This window comes from Anolis sagrei, chromosome 4, assembly GCF_037176765.1.
Source record: "Anolis sagrei isolate rAnoSag1 chromosome 4, rAnoSag1.mat, whole genome shotgun sequence".
NCBI classification, from domain to species: Eukaryota; Metazoa; Chordata; class Lepidosauria; order Squamata; family Dactyloidae; genus Anolis; species Anolis sagrei.
Window position 1 is genome coordinate 60,732,211 of NC_090024.1, and position 19,692 is coordinate 60,751,902.

General features: G+C 38.0%; 1 protein-coding gene across 3 annotated transcripts in view; it reads left to right on the plus strand.

The window, feature by feature from the left end:
- The window catches only part of ROCK1 (Rho associated coiled-coil containing protein kinase 1), an 85,918-nt gene that overhangs the window by 13,146 nt on the left and 53,080 nt on the right, over nucleotides 1–19,692 (plus strand). For all 3 annotated transcript variants that reach the window (XR_010909811.1, XM_067467453.1, XM_067467454.1), the window contains exons 2-7: nucleotides 11,762–11,843; nucleotides 13,444–13,544; nucleotides 13,992–14,129; nucleotides 15,765–15,940; nucleotides 17,609–17,693; nucleotides 17,905–18,049. Coding sequence is in view for 2 of the 3 variants with exons in the window: in XM_067467453.1 (XP_067323554.1) it covers nucleotides 11,762–11,843; nucleotides 13,444–13,544; nucleotides 13,992–14,129; nucleotides 15,765–15,940; nucleotides 17,609–17,693; nucleotides 17,905–18,049 (727 nt within the window). In the remaining variant the exon portion in view is untranslated. The remainder of the gene's footprint in view (nucleotides 1–11,761; nucleotides 11,844–13,443; nucleotides 13,545–13,991; nucleotides 14,130–15,764; nucleotides 15,941–17,608; nucleotides 17,694–17,904; nucleotides 18,050–19,692) is intronic.

Here is a 19,692-nt window from a genome sequence, read left to right on the forward strand (position 1 = left end):
CATAGCCTATAACCACATGTGGTTCCTGCACTCTTCTTATATGACTTTAAAGCTGGAGGGATTATGATTTTTCCTGATTGGATGTCATGTTCTGTGGACGGAAAGCACTGGTAAATGGGAGATCTCCCCCCCCCCCACCCTTACCTGACCATTGAATGAGCTCTGCACACTAAGGGATGTGTACTCATATATGATCTGTGACACTTTCCTTCTTAGCTGATCCCTTGGGGCCAAAAACGTTATGCATTTTATGCTACACAGTAGAAATTGTTGTTTCGGTTAAGGTATCATATGAACATAGAGTATTCTGAGCAAAATTGAACAAACCATAATTTGTCTTGTTCTTTTCAATTCATCGTAATTTGTTTGGTTCGAAAATACATTCTATATACTGACTGGTTTAAATGTTTTAATGTGGTTTACATCATCTGGTGAAGTTGCAACTCAAACTGTTTGTCTGTAAATCAGCTTCAGGTTTTTCTCAGGAAAAAAAATCATAGGGTATATAAACTGGAAGATAATTTTACACTGTTAAACTAATTATATAATTAAGATATATGATCAGGATTCTGTTAAATGTCATCAGATTGTAAGGCTCCACTGATATGAATACTTGGGAGTATTATGTGGTGGGGCAGAGTTTACCTGAGTATCAGCTAAAAAGATGGTATCGTTTATACCACCCGGCAACAAAGGTACAAAGGTAGTATACACAAATTTAGAGAAAATACAACTATTGGTATAATAATTGCTAGTTGTGTTGATATAACGTCCTAAGAGGACTCTAGATTGTGTTTTTCAGAGATAAAAGTAAAATTCAAACCCTTAGGACTGGACTAGAATGCTTGGCACATCCTCTGTTTATAACATTCTTGATACTAATGCAATAATAAAGAAACCTAAGCTGATGAAAAAACAGAGGTAGAAACATTTACTTGAAGCATTTTAACCTGCCTTTTGGTGGAAAGAGCTCTCAGGGTGACTTATGTAAAATAAGTGCAGATAATGATAAGCAGTTCCTGTGTTTGTTGTATGTCCTGAAAGGCATAACACAAACAAAGAGAAAGGGAATGAGAAGGAGGAAAGAGATGAAATCATTTTTTGAAATTTAAAAGTTGCTATTGCTATAACCAGCTTGGATGATAGCAGTTCACAAAAGACAGAATAAGCATGGCAAGCCTTTGAGCTGATGGAAACTAACAGTATTGATCTCTCCTGCAGTGAACACATAATAGAATTTGATAGTCATGCTCCTCCTCTGTGCCATGATGAGAGCTGAGCCCAGTTCAGTTAGTGAGATGAGTTTGTAAATCCATGCTAGGACTGGTGGTGCAGAAGGAGAGGGGTGACTGAGACTCTGTTTTGTCAATTGAATTGTTTCAAATGTGTTTTGAATAGTTGGAAAAACAAGATACTGTTTGTTTGGTCGCAAGAACATGAAATGGCAACCATACAGTTCTGATGTGTTGTTAATGTAACCTCATCTTTTTTTATCAATGAGATGAAATGACTTCCAGTAGGTAGAAAACTGAAGAAGCAGAGAGCAGCATGCTTTGGTACCTCAAAGCTCACTGCACTGAGCTGTGCTTAGAGTTTGACTAGTATTATTTGAGCACAGTAAAGCAAGTAAAGCAGTAAAGTTTAATGCATGTAGAAAGGAAGAAGATGTTTTCATAGCTGGTCTCCCTCCAGCCCCTTTCACCTCATTGTTTCCAGGCAGCCCTTTAAATCTGATTTCTTATTTAAAATCACTCTTTTTAGGAGCAAGTTTTACCTAATACCTTATTCTGAATCTTCATGTTTTCTCTGTAATGCAAATTGTAATGCTTGAGTTCCAGGTGGTCAGCACAGAAATGGGATCACTCATAGTCTAGACTGGAGATTCTTCAGCATTAAAGGACTTGTCAAATAAAATAATTAGTTTTTAAAAATTATTCACATCTAAGCATGTTGTGAATCACTACGCTCCACAAGTAGAGAACATCAGGAATATATGTGGAGAGAGGCTAGAGTATGTAGAAATTTAGATTAATAATGTTCAAAGGAGGATAGCCATTATGACCTACGGATAGATCTTAATTTTGTCGGCATGCATCTGTGTCTCTATACAAAAATAGTCACAGATGTTAAAAGGGTCAGATTGGAGTAGGGAAAGTAGGTCCTACAATTATGATTGATTACCTTTCTGAGAACTCACTTATGCCATGAAGTAGAAGAGCCCTTAACAATGCCATCTAATGCATATGTATTTAGAAGAAAATATCATTGCCTTCAGTGAAACTAATAAATGACGTTTAGGAATGCAACTTCCATTATGAAGAGAGAAATCATTGTATCAGGACTCATGTCATGAGGCACTGTTGCCTTGTCACCAGTTACCCATACATTATGGGAGAGAGAGAGATAAATAAAATACAACCCGGCGTTTCACTACTGATGCTCAAGTACTCAAGTGTGATTTTCCTGCTTCTTGGCAAGGGGTTGGACTGCCCATGAGGTCTCTTCCAACTCTATGATTCTTTGATTATAATAATCATAAAACTTTATTTATATACCGCCCTATCTCTCCTAGGGGACTCAGAGCGGTTTCCACATATGCAGAATAATACAAAAACATACACTATAAAACAAAAACATAGGCATAAACTGTTAACACAACATATACATTATGATTCTACTCCAAATCTCACAATAACTGAACTATTATATAGAATTCTGGGATTTAAGGCTAGAGACAATACGTAGAAAGCTACTCCATCTAGACTGAAAGTTTTGCCATGTTGTGACATGAGCAGAAATTTTCAACAGCTTATCGCCCCATTCTTCCAATTCCAGAGACTCTTTCCTAAAAGAATCCTTGACATTCATATAGAACAGTGGATCTCAACTTGTGGATCCCCAGGTGTTTTGGCCTATGACTCCCAGAAATCCCAGCCAGTGGTTGAGAATAGAATATGTTTCTGTATGTCAAATCCAGCAGACAAATGGGGAAGGATATTGCTTTCATGTTCTGCTGACACCTTTCTCGAATGCTTTTGACTGACCCGTAGTAGAAACAAAATACTGAATTAGATGAATTTTGGTCTACTCCAGCTTTTGCTTGTATTCTTACCAAATTCCCATTCATGCTGAAATACCTGGCTTCTTCCAGTAAGTGAGTTGTATGTTTACATAATTTAGTCATGTCTTGATTTAATGAAGAAAGCATCTGGGACAAAGGACGTTAAAATTTCTTTTGAAACCAATTTTTCACAAACTGATAAATGGACACTTGAATTGTGGGCATATCCAGATATGGTCAATGCATGTAATATATCTTTCCTGTTTTACCTCTAGTACATATAATAACTGGTGGTGAGAGCAGGATAAACAATATAACACATTGCTGTACCAGAAGTCCTAGAAAGAAAGGTTGAAAAGTTGTGTTGTTATTGCTTGTTAACTATGGATATCTCTGCTCTTAAAAACCATCTTTTCTTGTGTCTCCCAAGAAAACCTACTGCTAACCAGAAACTTTTATCAGCTGGAAAATGGAATAGGAAAAATATTTTAGTTTGTTACTTTTCCTTTAAAAGTTAACAAAAGTAAACAAAGTAGGAATAGAACATATCAATATGTTTTCTGAGTTTCTTGGACAACTGAACATCCAAAAAGCAAGCAAAATAAATTTGTTTTAAAATTGTTTAGGTTACTATAGAAACATTCCTGTCTTAGTCCTGAATTTTGTTTGAAAATAAGTATTTATATAGTACTGTTCTGTGGTTGAACTCTCATTGATAGCTAAATTTGACATAACTGAAATTCCTTTTGTGATTTTCCCCCTTTTGTTCAACTATATTTAGTAGCACTGCTTTTCATTCTGTTGTCTTTTCAAATCTGTCATATAGATATGCAGTAGTGTTTCCTGGCTGCCAGTAATAACATTGGATGGAAATGTGTGCATAGTTACATCTTTTATTTGACGAAATACATTTAACAAATGTAAGTTAAGAGATGTGTCAGTTGTAAATGTAAAAATAATGTAATTGGGTATAACTAAGTAAATATATCACTTTATATCAGGGGTCCCCAAATTATGGCCCGCAGGCCACTTCCGGCCCGCCAAGGGCCCTTATCCAACCCGCGGAGGAGGAGCGCCCCCCCCCCCCCACAGTGCCCCTCTTGTGGCTGGCTCACGCTATCCGTCAGGCCCTATGGGCAGAATGAGCCAGCCAAGGACAGCTGCTCCGCGCGGCCTACTCGTGCGTAAAGCACCTCGCGAGGTGCTTTACTCACAAGTAGGCCGCACAGGGGTGCTCCTCCCTTGGCAGGCTCACGCTATCCGTCAGGCCCGATGGGCAGTGTGAGCCAGCCAAGGGTAGCTGCTCCGCGTGGCCTACTTGCGCGTAAAGCACCTCGCGAGGTGCTTTACTCGCAAGTAGGCCGCGCGGGGCTGCTCCTCCCTTGGCAGGCTCACGCTACCCATCGGGCCGATGGGCAGCGTGAGCCAGCCAAGGGAGGCTGCCCCAGTGCTCCATGCAGTCATGCCGGCCACATGACCTTGGTGGTGTCTACGGACAACACCGGCTCTTCGACTTAGAAATGCAGATGAGCACCACACCCCAGAGTCAGACACAACTGGACTTTATATCACAGGAAAATTGTGGAAGATCCAGAGTGGGAGAAAGAACTCTTGTCTGTTGGAGGTAGGTATGAATGTTTCAATTGGCCACCTTGATTGCCATTTCATAGCCTGACAGTTTTTAGGGAGAATCCTTTGTTGAGAGGCGATTAGCTGGCCCTGATTGTTTCTTGTCTGGAGTTCCCCTGTGTTTGAGTGTTATTCTTTATTTACAGTTACAATTTTAGAGTTTTTTAAATACTCGTAGCCAGATTTTGTTTAGACTAGAAATAGGAAGATTTCCCATTCTCTGCTCCTGGAATTACTGCCTAAAGAGGGCTAGAAAGAACCCCCTCTAAGGGCCCCTCCACACAGCAAAATAAGATATGTGCAATGTGCATAGGAATTTTTTTATTGATTTTTTTTATTTTAAAGAGTTATGTGATAAATCTACAAATTAGAAAATCAACATGTTTGTCCTTTAACGGACACATATACACAATTAGAATTGCTATTAACCTGTGCAGTTGGGAACACCATCACTATATATAACAACAACAACAACTTTATTTGTAACCCGCCCTATCTCCTTGAGGGGATATGTACATTAGTTGAATTCATACATTGCAAGAAGTTAGGATTTTCTTGAATTCTGGTTTATTAAGAATGAGCTTGGAGCCCCCGGTGGCGCAGTGGGTTAAAGCACTGAGCTGCTGAGTTTGTTGATCGAAAGGTCACAGGTTCAATTCCGGGGAGCGGCGTGAGCTTCCGCTGTCAGTCCTAGCTTCTGCCAACCTAGCAGTTCGAAAACATGCAAATGTGAGTAGATCAATAGGTACCGCTCCGGCGGGAAGGTAACAGCCAACCTCATGCCGGCCACATGACCTTGGAGGTGTCTACGGACAATGCTGGCTCTTCGGCTTAGAAATGGAGATGAGCACCACACCCCAGAGTCAGACATGACTGGACTTAATGTCAGGGGACTACCTTTACCTTTACCCTTAAGAATGAGCTTGTGTACATAGCCTGTTTACATCCAGATTGCCCTTACAGGATCACTAAGATTGCTGTTTAACATGTTTTTCAAATTTGAGTTTGTCTTAATTTCTTCTACAACAGTGGTTCTCAACCTGGGGTCCCCAGATGTTTTTGGCCTAGAACTCCCAGAAATCTCAACCAGTTTACTGCCAGGATTTCTGGGAGTTGAAGGCCAAAAACATCTGGGGACCCCAGGTTGAGAACCACTGTTCTACAAGCCTGGACATAATGTGTCAGAACCTTGGAGAACTGAATATGGTGGTAAGCCTTGCCCCTTAGTGCACACATGGTTCTTTTTGTTTCCTTTAGTTTCTTTTTATCATTAGCTGAAACGGTTGCTTCTTCTGTTGCTGTCTGGTTAGGAATCTGTGATGTGTTTCAGCATTAAGTGATTTTCTTGTATCATTATTTTGCTTTTCCTCCCCCTCCTCTTTGTCTGTTGCCTTTTGAGATGGGTTGGTTTGGGATGAGAAGAGGTTATTCTTACTTTTTGAGAAAGTATATGATAGTGACACTTGTAACAGCCCACCTCCTATAGACAATGAAATACACAGCAAACCAGCCTCAGTTTCAAGCACAGCTTGAACCCACTTCCAACATTCAGTTCTGTAGGTGACTAACAGAGGAGCATGTGAGACAAGCCTCTGTAGATCTTGTGGTTTGGGGCTGCACTTATTATAGAGATCTCAGATCTAACAAGAACCTAGAACGATTGCAGGAAGTCTTCGTGTGAGATTTCATGTGAACTTTTCTAGCAATTGAAACAGACAGAAGTAACGTATGAATGAACAAATTTGTTGCATGTATTCGCTTGCAATTCATTCAGAAGTGGGAATTTTGATAAACTAATATGTGTCCAGATGCTCACTGCCAGACATGCTTCGCATCTATATCAGTGGTTCTCAGCCTTTTAAATGTTGCAACCCCTTAATCCAGTTCCTCATGTTGTGGTGGCCCCCAATCATAAAATTACTTTTGTTGCTGCTTCATAACTGTAATTTTGCTACTGTTATGAATCGTAATGTAAATATCTGATATGCAGGATGTATTTTCATTGTTATAAATTGAACATAATTAAAGCATAGTGATTAATCGCAAAAACAATATGTTTGGGGGAGTATGGACAACGGATAATGGGATTTGCAGTACCTTCAACCATTGAGTTCTGACTTCCACCAACCACTGAGACCCCCATGAATGACAGACCTGGACCAAATTTGGCATATAAAACCTCAATGACCAACAGAAAATATTGGAAGGGTTTGGGAAGAATTCACAGTAATAGGTTTCTAGAGTTGCAAGAGACCTCAAAGGACCATCCAGTTCAACCTCCTTCTGCCAATAGGGAAAAGCGCTATCAAAACACTGCTGACAGATGGCCATTCAGACAATCCTTAATAATAATAATAATAATAATAATAATAATAATAATAATAATAAAACCCTAAGGTTGCATGAGACCCAACGTGGCCAACTGTGAATATAGGTGAGGTTTGGGCGTGATTGACCTTTGCACATGGGAGTTGTTCACCCGCATCCAAAGAGAACTGAGCCCAGCTGATGAGGGAAAGAGCAGATGCCAGGCAAGAGGCCACCATTGGAGGTTTGGGGGGGGGGTCACTCGCTGACACAACACTGGGCCCAGCAGGGCTGGAGACATAAAGGCCCACATCCCCTCCTGCCAGGCAAAAGATAGGCTGCTCGCCAGGCCTTCTCTTCCCTTTCCTAGGTGCTGGCTAGAAGAGGGCCTTGCAGCCCTTGGCCTTGCTGGGCCCAGTGCGAGGTGGGTGGGAGGTGCTTTTCGAGATGGGCCTCACGCCCCCAACACCGGCCTCTTCTTTTTTTCTGCTGTGTCCACAGGGCACCTTCCCACCTGTTTGGTGAATGGGCGTGCAGATGGGGAGGGTCGCGTGAAAGGGACCACCTGCCAAACAGGCGGGGAGGCACCCTGCGATTGTGGCAGAAAAAAGAAGTAGCCAGTGCTGGGCAAAAGAAGCCCACCTTGAAAAGTACCTCCCGCCTGCACTGGGCCCAGCAAGGCCGGGGGCTGCAAGGCTCCCTTCCAGCCAGCACCCAGGCCTGGATGGAGCAGTCACCTTCCATCCTCACCAGGGGGAAAAAAAGAGAAGGTTTCCCTTCTTGGTGGGGCTGACAAAGGGACCCAACGAGGTGGGGGAGGGGTCCATCCCAACTCCACCCAGTCTTTGTGATGCACTCACCGCATGAGGGACAGCAGGCACCCCCTGAGTACTCATCCGCACTCAGGGGCCCCTGGGCTGAGGGAGGGTATGAGGCCAGAAGGCCCACCTTCCCTCAAAGCCCTACAGACTACTGACATCCTTCTCCTTCAGGCGCAGGTGCTGGCTCCTCTCCTTTTCTCTCGTTCTATCCCTTTCTTTTCTTTTTCTTTCTCTCTTCTTCTCCTCTTTCTCTCTTTCTCCCTCTTTTTCTCTCCTTTTTATATCCCTTTCTTTTCTTTTTTCCCCTTCTTTCTCTTCATTTTTATCTTTTCATTCAGAAGAGGGGAGAAAGGGTGAGAAAGAAAAAGAGAGGGGAAAAGGAATGGGAGGCTCTTTCTGCCAAACACATACATGTGCCTCTGGCTCCAAGCACCTCTCCGTGACTCCTCGCCACCAGAGAAAGAGGAGGAGGAGAAGAAGCCCAACCTGGAGGTGGAAAGATGGGGAAAGATGTGAAGCAGCATGGGTGTTGGCTAACTATTTGGCTGCCAAAAATTGTCCAGCCGCCATTCTGGGGAGCCAAAGGAGGCAGGGCTGGACGAGGCAGTGCCGCGACCCCTCTGAAATTGCCAATTGACCCCTCTTGAGGTCGCGACACTCAGGTTGAGAACTGCTGATCTATATTGTGATGTTTGCTACCACAGCAAATCAGGCCTGGTGATAATATTAACATTTTCTTGTTCATTAAAATTGCACTGTTTTATGAATGTTGACTTTCTTTCAGGTAACCAAAGGTTACCTGTAATCTTAGGGAACAGTGTAATTTAGGCTCTTCTGAGGATCATAGGAGAGACAGATCTTGCCCACATGGCATATCCTGCTTAAGAGAAAGTGCAACCGGTGTGTGTGTGTGTGGGGGGGGGGGGGGGCGGCGTGGAGAGAAATTTTAAAAATATTCCTTCAAGGCATAAAAGATTGCTCAGGTGGATTACTGGAGAGATGGCAAGACAGTTTGAGTTACTGCATTTGTGTCTGGGGAATAGGATAAAATGTCTTAGGGCCCTTCCACACAGCCATTTAACCCAGAATATCAAGGCAAAAAAAAAAATCCCACAATATCTGCTTTGAACTGGGTTATCTGAGTCCACACTGCCATATATTCCAATTCAATGCAGATAATGTGAGATTTTATTCAGTTGTGTGGAAGGGGCCTTAAATTCTGATACAGCTGGTTTTAAACCATCTGTATCAGAATTTGAGCCTCTGTTTCTCTCCTCTCTGACACTTATTTTTTATCACACAGTGACTAAAATCTGATGAAAGAAGCCAAGAAAAAAAAATAATTTGTTAGGCAAGTGTGCATAACAGCAAAAACTGAACTGATATTTTAAACTCTGTGCCTATTTGATCTTTAAGTTTGAAGCAAAATAAAATATTATCCTTTATTTCTAACTTGATTCTAGAACTAACAGAAGTATTAGGAATAAAATAATAGTGTCTGAGTTATCATTTTATAAATCTGATGTGCTCTGTGCCCAAAAAAGGTCAGACTTTTTTGTTCGGGTTCCAGCAAGTCTTCCAAGTACATGAATGTAATTTCTTGTTTTCACATGATAGCAGCTCCATCTAACTTGGCATTAAAAGGAGGTAAAAAGAATGAAGCTCTTGATTTTTAACAACCTAATCATAAATTGCTCTATGTACAAAAAGCTACCACTTTTGCACAATGCAGCCACATATGATGTTATCCCAACTGATCCACAAGCTTGCCGACAATACTGTGATATAGTACTATGTTTCAAAGTATTGTTGGCTCGACTGAGCCACTGACTGAGAATAAGACAATTCTCTTTGAATAATGTATTGAGAATAAAATGACTGAGGCTGGTGCCCCCTTTTAGCACCTAGCATCCCCTTCCCTGTTTGGAGTTTTGATTTGAAATAGGTTTCTTAAACGTAGATAATAATAAAAAGCCAAAAATATTAAATTTTGTGGTGTCTTGTCATGATATTCCAATGAATAATGGCTGCCACAGTGAGTCATTTTTCAAGAAGTTTCTGAATGGTTATTTTGTTCTGTATGATTTCTGAACTATCTTTTGACTGATGAAGAAGCCAGTGGAGATTTGAAATGTTGCATGATGTGCTTTGTGCATTTTGGATAGCCAATAAATACTCCTTTCTAGATTTTGTTTTTGTTTTGTTTTGTTTTTTGCTGTCTGACAAACACCCTTACTCCCGAATATATTGCCCAGATCATTTTAAATTAAATTAATTACAAAACAATCTCAAAACCTCTAAGTGAAACAGATATTACTCCTTCGTATTTACATCTGTCATTTGTGCATAATTGAAATTATTTTTGCATTACACATAAAATTGGATTGTAAATTGCCCAAACTATAGCCACCAATGATGTTTTATTCAGGAGAAATCGGAACTTACATAAACTTACTCTTAGATAAGTGATGAAAATATTTCACCTACACTTTACGAAGAAATTGACTTTTCATAAGAGCATCATTAGTTTAATTTTAAGAGATTATACTATCAATGCCAGGCATACAACATGGTTAGTACCACTGAGGTTAATGGTACTTATTTGCAAATAAATGAATACAGTATTATGTTGTAGATGTTTATATTCAGTTATATTCCAATTTCATACCAAGTTAGCTTACTTTTAATCATTTTTATAGAAGAGAGCAGTCTCATTTCATTGCAACGGTTTTTACAGTTGCTTAATGACTGTTCAATTCTACTACAATGTTATTTAATATGAGGCATAGTAGAAACATGCAGATTTTTATTCTTGTGATTACTAAGAAAATCTATTCAAATTGTATTTACCATTTTTAGACTTAAGGTGTTGTGTTCATTGATTCAGAGACGTTAATTAATTGTATTTTTCGCAATAATGCCATCTTATTTATTTATTTATTTATGCCCCACCTTTCTCCCTGTGGGGACTCAAGGCAACTAACAACCACACACTTTGGTCCCCATTTAAAATAGAGTGAATACAAAAAAGCCCCCAATTAAATAGTACTGTGTAAGTTACGTTAAAATACATTTAAAATATAATAAATGCAATTAAAATGCATTTTAAAACATGGAATCCCCGCATCACCATTCTACAGTTGCACTTTGATCACAATTCTTTAATCATATAGTAGCATACTCCAATGATGGATTTACATTAATTACAGTAATTAAAATTACACAGTAACATAGAATCATAGAGTTGGAAGAGACCACCAGTGCCATCCAACCTCCAGCTGTGCAGGAACATACAATCAAAGCACTGCTGACAGAAAGCGAACAGGAATTATGCGTGTGCCATGTTGTACAGTGATAAAAGTATTAGGCATGGACTCAGAAATTATGCCTAATATTGCAGTAATATAGATGGATTGTAGACGCTTGGGTTGTTTTTGTTTGTTTCTTGCTTTAGAATGGTTGCCACCGGACACTAGAAGGCAAGATTCTGTTATGCCTGTATTTTTCTTTTTGCAATAATGTTGTTAGTTTGTGACAGTGCGTATCTTTAGGCTAGTACTGTATAAGAAAAGTCACATGAATCACATTATTGCTTGTTAGGAATGTTAAGAGTAGAATCAAATTGTACTGATAAGGTGAATGGTGTATGGCTTATTTTGAACATGGTTGATTATTTATATATTTGTCTATTATATTTATATGCCACTTTTCTCCCAGTGTGGGGACCCAAGGTGGCTCACAAACTATATAACAAAATTAGCTAAAACTTAGTAATAAAATTAAAATGCAATTAGAATATTACCATTTTTAAATTAACATAAAACCATTTAAAAACATTCATAAATATACAAAATCAAACAAAAGTTTAAACTTAAGGAGTTGCTTATAAGTAATATATTTGACCTTTTTTTTCTAAAACGTCTTAACTGCTTTTGTTTTACAGGATGGATTAGATGCCCTGGTGTATGATTTGGATTTTCCTGCTTTAAGGAAAAATAAAAACATAGACACATTTTTAAACAAATGTAAGTGTGTGCTTATATATACATAATATGCTTGCCATTGGGCTTCTGATATGATTTTGTGCAATATGCTACTTCCTTTCCATTTAAAATGTGTGTTTTTCATACTGTATTGATGCATATGGGAATTTTAATAATTTTGTGTGTGGCAATTTGGTATTGGAAGCCATTTATATCTGAAGTAAACCGAGAACTTTCACTGTTACTGCCTTTCTGCCTCATCTAAATCATAGAGTTGTGAGGGGCAGTTAAGTTTGTTGCCCTTAGCTTCCTGGAAGTGCATGCAATGCACATGATTAAAAGAAGCATCTCAATCTATACTGTGCTTACATCTCTGAGACTTTACCATATGGTTTATTGCTCCCTCTTTGGATCTTATTCCTCCAAAGAGCGTATGGTCCTAAAGAGGGCTGGGGACTGCAGTGAAAACAGGGTTAAATTCATTTCCTGCACCATGTCAGTGGGATAAAGAGCTCTCAGATTGTTCACAAATCTGATGGAGAAGTGACCAGAAGTGACTTCCACTTTTATTTACGTCCCCACCCCCATCTCCAAATGAAGGAGGTAAGATAGGTGTTGGACAATCCTGAGAACTGGATATCTGTAAAGCTCTGGTTGGTTTTCTTTTTGTCACTAAGTTACATTTGCTTAGACAACTTAAACTCTCTTGCTTGATCCTTGCTAAATTTCTGGATATCATGCAGCGTCAACTGTCTCCATGTGAAATTACACCAAAGATTTGCAGAAACTGGTTACAGTTGGGAGCCTTGTTTCTGTATTTTTCTCCTAATTAACCTATTTGTTCACATTTTGAGAATGGAAATGTTATTCTCTGAGCTATTCATTAAAGGAAAGGCTATTTAAGTAGTTGCATTCTGCAACCAGAGAAATGAAATGTTAAGCTTTTTTTGTATAATCTCATGCCAGCGTTGACCCATGTAGATTAAAATAGCATGTTACCAAATTTGGAGTTGGAAGTATCTGACAGACGAGAATTTAAATTATTGTGGTTTATTGGCTGATAGTTAGTTTTATTTTTAAAATGCAGGCCTTTTTGCTTATATTTTCATGGTAAGAGGTTTTTGAAAATATGTAAAAGAGCAAAAAGACTACATTACTGGAATCTTACTTTATGTAATTTTAACCCTAAGTATACTGTGGTTGCTTAGGTTTGTCACTAGTTTTTTTGTACAGTGATGTATCAAGGTGGATTGTGATGAGTGGAAATTGTTCTGATGACTCATTTCAAATATTTAAGTATCAATTAAACAAAAATTAAACTTCATTCCTGATTTGTTCCTGCAGTGAAAATCTTGTATTGTGTGTTTGACATTTATATGTTGCTATGGAAATGAAAGTAACCATTCAGAGATTTACGGGAGAAGTTTGCAACTCAGGAAAAGATTTGGGAAGAAAGCAGTTGCATTTAAAAAGTTTGTGTACTTAATAAGCAACAGATGTTGCTAGAAATTATTAACAAATGAAACATAAATAAAATAAAGTGTTTATTCAGTATTTTTATTACATGTTTTATTCTAAAAGATACATATGCTTCTATTATGCCTTGTGTTATAGGGTTTTTTTTTCTTTTCCCCCCTCAAAGATAAAGACACAATAAACAAAATAAGAGATCTCCGTATGAAAGCTGAAGATTATGAAGTGGTGAAAGTGATTGGAAGAGGTGCATTTGGGGAAGTTCAATTGGTAAGGTGCTATTTTGTATATGGCTAAGACAATTGCTAAAACTTGGATTCTTAAAATGGAAGTTGTTATAATGAAAAAGGAGCATACCTATATGTATCAGGCCTTGTGATGATTTTCCCCACTTCCTTGTCCCTCATCCCCATAGCAGCACCTCAAATTACTTTCTAGAGTGTTTAAGGGACTGTATTGTGTGAGGTAGGTGTTAGCATAGTGGGCCTGAGGGATCATTGGAAATTGTGTGGAAGAGAACACTTATTAGCTGTCATAGGAAGGATTGCTGGAAGTCCACTTCCACTAACTGTTTTCTGTCTGAGACTCACAAGCCTTCTATTCAGGTCCATTGCTTGCTGCTTGGCACTAAACAAGTTTATAACCTGTACCTAGATTGGTTGAACCTATAAGTCTTATTGATACTGTTTTTTTTCACTCTGCATTTTGTTTTTTAAGGTAAGGCATAAGTCATCTCGAAAGGTCTATGCCATGAAACTCCTGAGCAAGTTTGAGATGATAAAAAGATCAGATTCTGCATTCTTCTGGGAAGAAAGAGACATCATGGCATTTGCAAATAGCCCTTGGGTAGTTCAGGTATAACAACTAATTTATTTGTATTTTCAGTAAAGAAGTTAGTGAAAATTGTACTTACCATATATATTTGTGTAAGTTGACCTCATATTTAAGTCAAAGGCAGGTTTGGGGGCAAGATTATGGATTTTGATAAGACCTGTGGATAAGTTGCGGGGAAAATATGAATGTTACCCCTGGCCACCAGTGACATTTTCCTGTCTTGGTATTCGAAAAGGCCAGATGTGGTGCCACAGTGCTTCTTTTAGGTTCTCCTGGGGTAGACTAAATTCTTGTCTTTTGCTACTGTACTCAGAGTATGGGATGATTCCTTTTTTGATAAGAGTTAAGGTACAGTACTCACATTGATCTGTGGGTAAGTTGACAGGGTTTTTGTGTTGATTTTTGACTAAAATTTCTAGAATTATACATACGTATAATTATACAATAACCATATATTATCAGGTAGTTTTGCTTAGTAAAGAGTATAGCAAATTTATTAACAAAACCTACGTTAATTTATATGTTTGATCCATGTTCAAGCATGTCTGAGTTCTTTGTCCCACCCTGGTCATTCCACAGATATATAAACCCTTTTTCCTAGTTCCAACAGACCTCACTACCTCTGAGGATGCTTGCCATAGATGCAGGCGAAACGTCAGGAGAGAATGCCTCTAGAACATGGCCATATAGCCCGAAAAACCTACATCCTATGTCTGTATTTGCTTGCATAAGTTAGTGCTAAAGAATGTGAAGACTACTAAAAATGAAAAGGTCCATTAGTTTAGTAAATGCCAGTACTTTTGGGCAACTAACCTTTTTAATTCAAGTACAGTCAAAAGAATCAGAAGCCTCATTAAGTGCTGATTATTGTACTGGTGGTTTTCATAATTGGAGAGTATTTTTTTCCTGAAGGCAAGAATAGTCTAAATATTGTATACAAATGTTAGCCATTATTTTATTTCTGATATGTGCAACTACAGATGCAACATTACTGAGTGAGTAGCCTGCTTGAAGTGACTGAATTGCAGCCTGTTGTGCTGAGATACACTTGAGGTTTCTTCCATGACAGTTTTTTTACACTCAACTGCTTTTAAATAAGGAAATCTCTAATTAATCACAGTGTCATGTTTTGTCCCATCTGAAGAGCTTTAGACAAAAGTCAGAATCTTTAACTCACTCCAGACTGTGGTTTAAGAACATAGCTTGTTCTGAGGGTGGTAATAGCAGCTTCCTAGTTTGGGTTATGACCAAGAGAGTTTCATATACTCATAGTTTATTACCAAGGGAGCCATATATATATTGGCTGATGGCAAGAAGTTTCCTGCTGGCCTGAGTAGAATAGATGATTCACTTTGCTTTTTTTGAGTTGAAATCAGTATGGCATTGAAATCAATGTGTTTGTGCCATATTTGCAGATCTTGCAACCCATTATTTCTTTTCAGATAAATATACTTTATAAAATAAATAATAAACATCTGTGTTGATGTGTTTTTTAAAAAATGAAGTCAGTGCTTAAGAAAGTCCAATAATTTTATTAAGGTTTAAATATTAATAATTAGTCATCTTAATTGAATAAATGATACCATACGTTTATTTTAAAAAGCAATAATATAAAGAATGAAGTTTTCAGTGATATTAGACTGTTTCCTGTTGCAGTTATTTTATGCATTCCAAGACGATCGTTATCTTTACATGGTGATGGAATACATGCCTGGTGGGGATCTTGTGAATTTAATGAGCAATTATGATGTTCCTGAGAAATGGGCAAGATTCTATACTGCAGAGGTTGTTCTTGCATTAGATGCCATTCATTCCATGGGCTTTATTCACAGGTATTTTTTAATTCTTCTTATTAAATAAAGATCTAATCATTTTCTGCTAGTTATTCTCAAACTGCTTAATATTTCTGTCTGAAGGGAAAGAAAATATGGGATGAAAAGCTATCCTTATATTCTCAAACAAACTTTAGGGAAGAATTAGTTATAAGACAAACTTTTTACAAAGTAACTAGAAGAGAACTTTATCATTTGCATTTGAAAACTGGGAAAATAAACAGTACGTTTTCTGAAATTGCAAGTATAACTGTAACTAACATGCCATGATTCCCAACTTATTATTTTTTTAAATACAAATTACTAAGCTCTCCTATAGGGAAGCTCTGTTCTATTTTTTATAAGTTAAGGAAATGATTGTTTAAGTAGTTTATACATCATCACATACTACTTTGGATTTTTAGCAGCATGTGCAGAAAGAAGGAAGAAAACCTTTCTGTTTTTCACCCGCCTTCAGTCCCACTACAGTTCTTTTAAAATGTTTTATAATGTTAAAATGTGATTCTCCAGAACAACATGGAATAAAGTGCAGAGTTTCTGTCAAATTGAGGGGGATCCTCTTTGTAATCAGCAACACTATTCTACATTATACCATACTGCTGAAGTGAGCCCTCAGAAGGGGCTTTATAGGGTTGTGGAGGGAGATAAGAAAGCCAATTTGAGTGAGCTTTTCATGGTCCTTAAAGTTTTAAACAGTTTCAACTGAGCTCAGACTTTTAAAAAATCATTGGCTGACCAAGCTTGATGCAAGCCTGTGTTGTGATGAATCATGCAGATTACTGCTTCACCATGTATTTGTGGGCATCAATAACATTGGAACCGAATTTCCGACACGAGGGCACAATGAATCGAACCTCTCTGTCTTTTTAGCCTAGAGAAAAAAACCCACTATTATGTTTTAAAGTGGATAATATTTGTGTTATATGTGAAGGCATTAGCTTGTTTAAAATTGTTTTTTAGAACCTATAAAACACATTTTGTGTAGTGTTTCGTAAGGAAACACTTTACAGTTGTAGAACTATATTCAAAGCAGGTTGTAAGCTCCTGTTTGAAAAGCAGCCCCTAGCAGCTTTTTACAAAGTCAGTGTGTCATCTTTATTAGTAGATAATGCATTGCTACTGAACCAGAGAGAGCAGTGACAAATAGGAAAAATATGTACTTTGTATGTGCTTTAGCTCAGTGTTAAAAAGATAAAGAGATAGCTCCTTACCTTAGAAAGGTCTAATGCTGATAGAAATGTTCAGCAGATGATGAGCTAGCTTTGTGAGTTCATGTTTCTTCTTCAAAGCCTTTGTTCTATAATACATTCCTGCGCCTCCTTTCCATTAATTTTGTGCAGTTCATTTATATATACAGTTAAGTGCTATTTGTGCTGCCAGTTAATGACTGAAAACATCAGGTCATAAATTATTGTGAAAAACCTCTGTCTGAGAACCTGGAAAAATGAAGGTGAGTTATAGATGAGGCAGATTCTCTGAGCTGATGTAAAGTTTGTATGCTTAAATCACAGTTGAAGAGTTGACTTCAGTTAAGGGGAAACAATATGAGTACAGAAGTGGTTCAGACATTCAGTATCAGTTTAATAATTTGTTGTTTATTAGCTTTACATATATAAACTTATAATGGCTAGCATTGCTATCTTGTAAATAAAACTGTTGTTTTTTCAGAGATGTAAAGCCTGATAATATGCTGCTAGATAAATCTGGCCATTTAAAGCTAGCAGATTTTGGTACCTGTATGAAGATGAATAAGGTTGGTATGCTTTTAAAAAAATCAGAATTATCTTTGTGTTGATAATGCCTTTATAAATGCCAGTATTTAATTTATTAGACGTTTATTAGACGTTTAATAGACATTGGCACATACTTTGAAGCCAGATTTATGAATATGTTTCAAAATGCTTTTCATAATACTAGGAGTGTCACACGGAGTATATATTTCAATAACATCTCTCTCTTTATAGGAAGGTATGGTACGATGTGATACAGCTGTTGGAACACCTGACTATATATCTCCAGAAGTATTAAAATCTCAAGGTGGTGATGGTTACTATGGACGAGAATGTGACTGGTGGTCAGTTGGTGTCTTTTTGTATGAAATGCTTGTGGGTGAGCATCAGAATAATCACAGTTCTGCACATGGCATTACTACATTTCCATTTGATTAAAAACATTGCTTTATTCATGTAAAGGATTGTGTATTGCTGTATGGAAGGTGTTGGATTTGGGGTTTACAACAGCAAACATTCTTCAAGATGCCTGAGAGACAATTCTTGGCCAGAGGGAGAATGATAGTTGTGCCTCTCTTAAAAATGATTTTGTAACCATCAGCCTGTCTCTAATTTGCTATTCTTTAGTAAAGTACCTGAGTAACTAATTGCAGTTCAACTTCACATTTTCATGGATAATACTAAAATGTGAAACCTCTCTCATCTGATTTCAAGCTGAATTTTGGATTTTGTTGGAGCTTTATTAGCTTTTTTATTCACAGTCCTAGGAGATTTTGGAGATTCTGCAACATTTTGACTTCCTAACCAGAGTTATTTAACATCTTCAGTATCACCTGGTGGTGGTGTACAGAGATTTTAATTTAATTTCAACAATATGCAGACTATGTCTATGAGTTTTTCACCCTTATCTTCCAGTGTCAAAACAAAACTGCTTCTGGCCAGTAATAAATCTGAACAGGGTTTGAGATTACTGTATGTGATCGGTGGAAATGAAATATGAAGGACAAGGTCTTGTAGTTCAGGAGTTCTCCTGGATCCTGCTTTGCTCCAGAAGGCCCAGATTATGGCTGTGATTTGGCATGCCTTTGCTCAACTTCAGCTTGTGTACTAGCCAAGCAAATTACTGATCATGAAGTAGTCACACCTAAAATGGATTATTGATGCTGTACATGAATGTGCTCTTGAATGGTGCTTAGAAATTCTAACTAGTGCAGGATTATATCTTGGGTCTTGATTTCAGTGCTTTGCAATTGGTGCTTTGGAAATGTGTTTTTAAGGCTTTAAATAGTTTTTATGCCCTTTTTGTGCTGCTGCTTTAATTATTGTGTTTATTTTTGTTGGGTTGAGTCCAGATTTTTCTTCCACCAGCAGAAGCGTCACCTGCATTTTCTCTCAGGGGGTACTTTTCCAGTAGCAGAAGAGGAAGTGACTGTTGAGAAGTTGCCTATGTTGCTCCAGGGTGCTTGGGAGCTTTCTAGGATATAGTGGGAGGTGGTACTGAAGGGGAAGTGAGAATTCTCACTTTTTTCAGCAAGTGGGATCCCACATTTTGTAGACAGTAGGAGTCTTCCAGTTTGCTAATGGGAAAGTTTTTAAACAAATGTTTGTGCTTAAGACTTTTTATGTTTGTTTAACTTGAGATCCAAAGTTATCTTCTTCAGATGCTCAAGTTTATTCCAATTCATATCTTTTAACTGCTGTATACAGCAGAATGCATGCTACTTCAATAATATGTGATGGAAAGTTGGAAGCCCGTGGATAGTTAACTGAAAGTGAGCGTGTTACTATAGGGTATTTTTAAGGATGCATAGGTTTGGTTCTATATTTAAAATGGTTGTTTAAATTACTTAATTTATTCTTTTTTACCAATTTGTGAGAGATTTTACTTTTGTCTGGATGATTGTTTAATATTTCAAATGGACTCAAACCCAATTGTTCTATAACTAGAGTAGACCTACTGAATCAATGGAACACATTTTACTGCTGACTTAAGGCAGTTCCCATTAATTCATCAGGCCTACT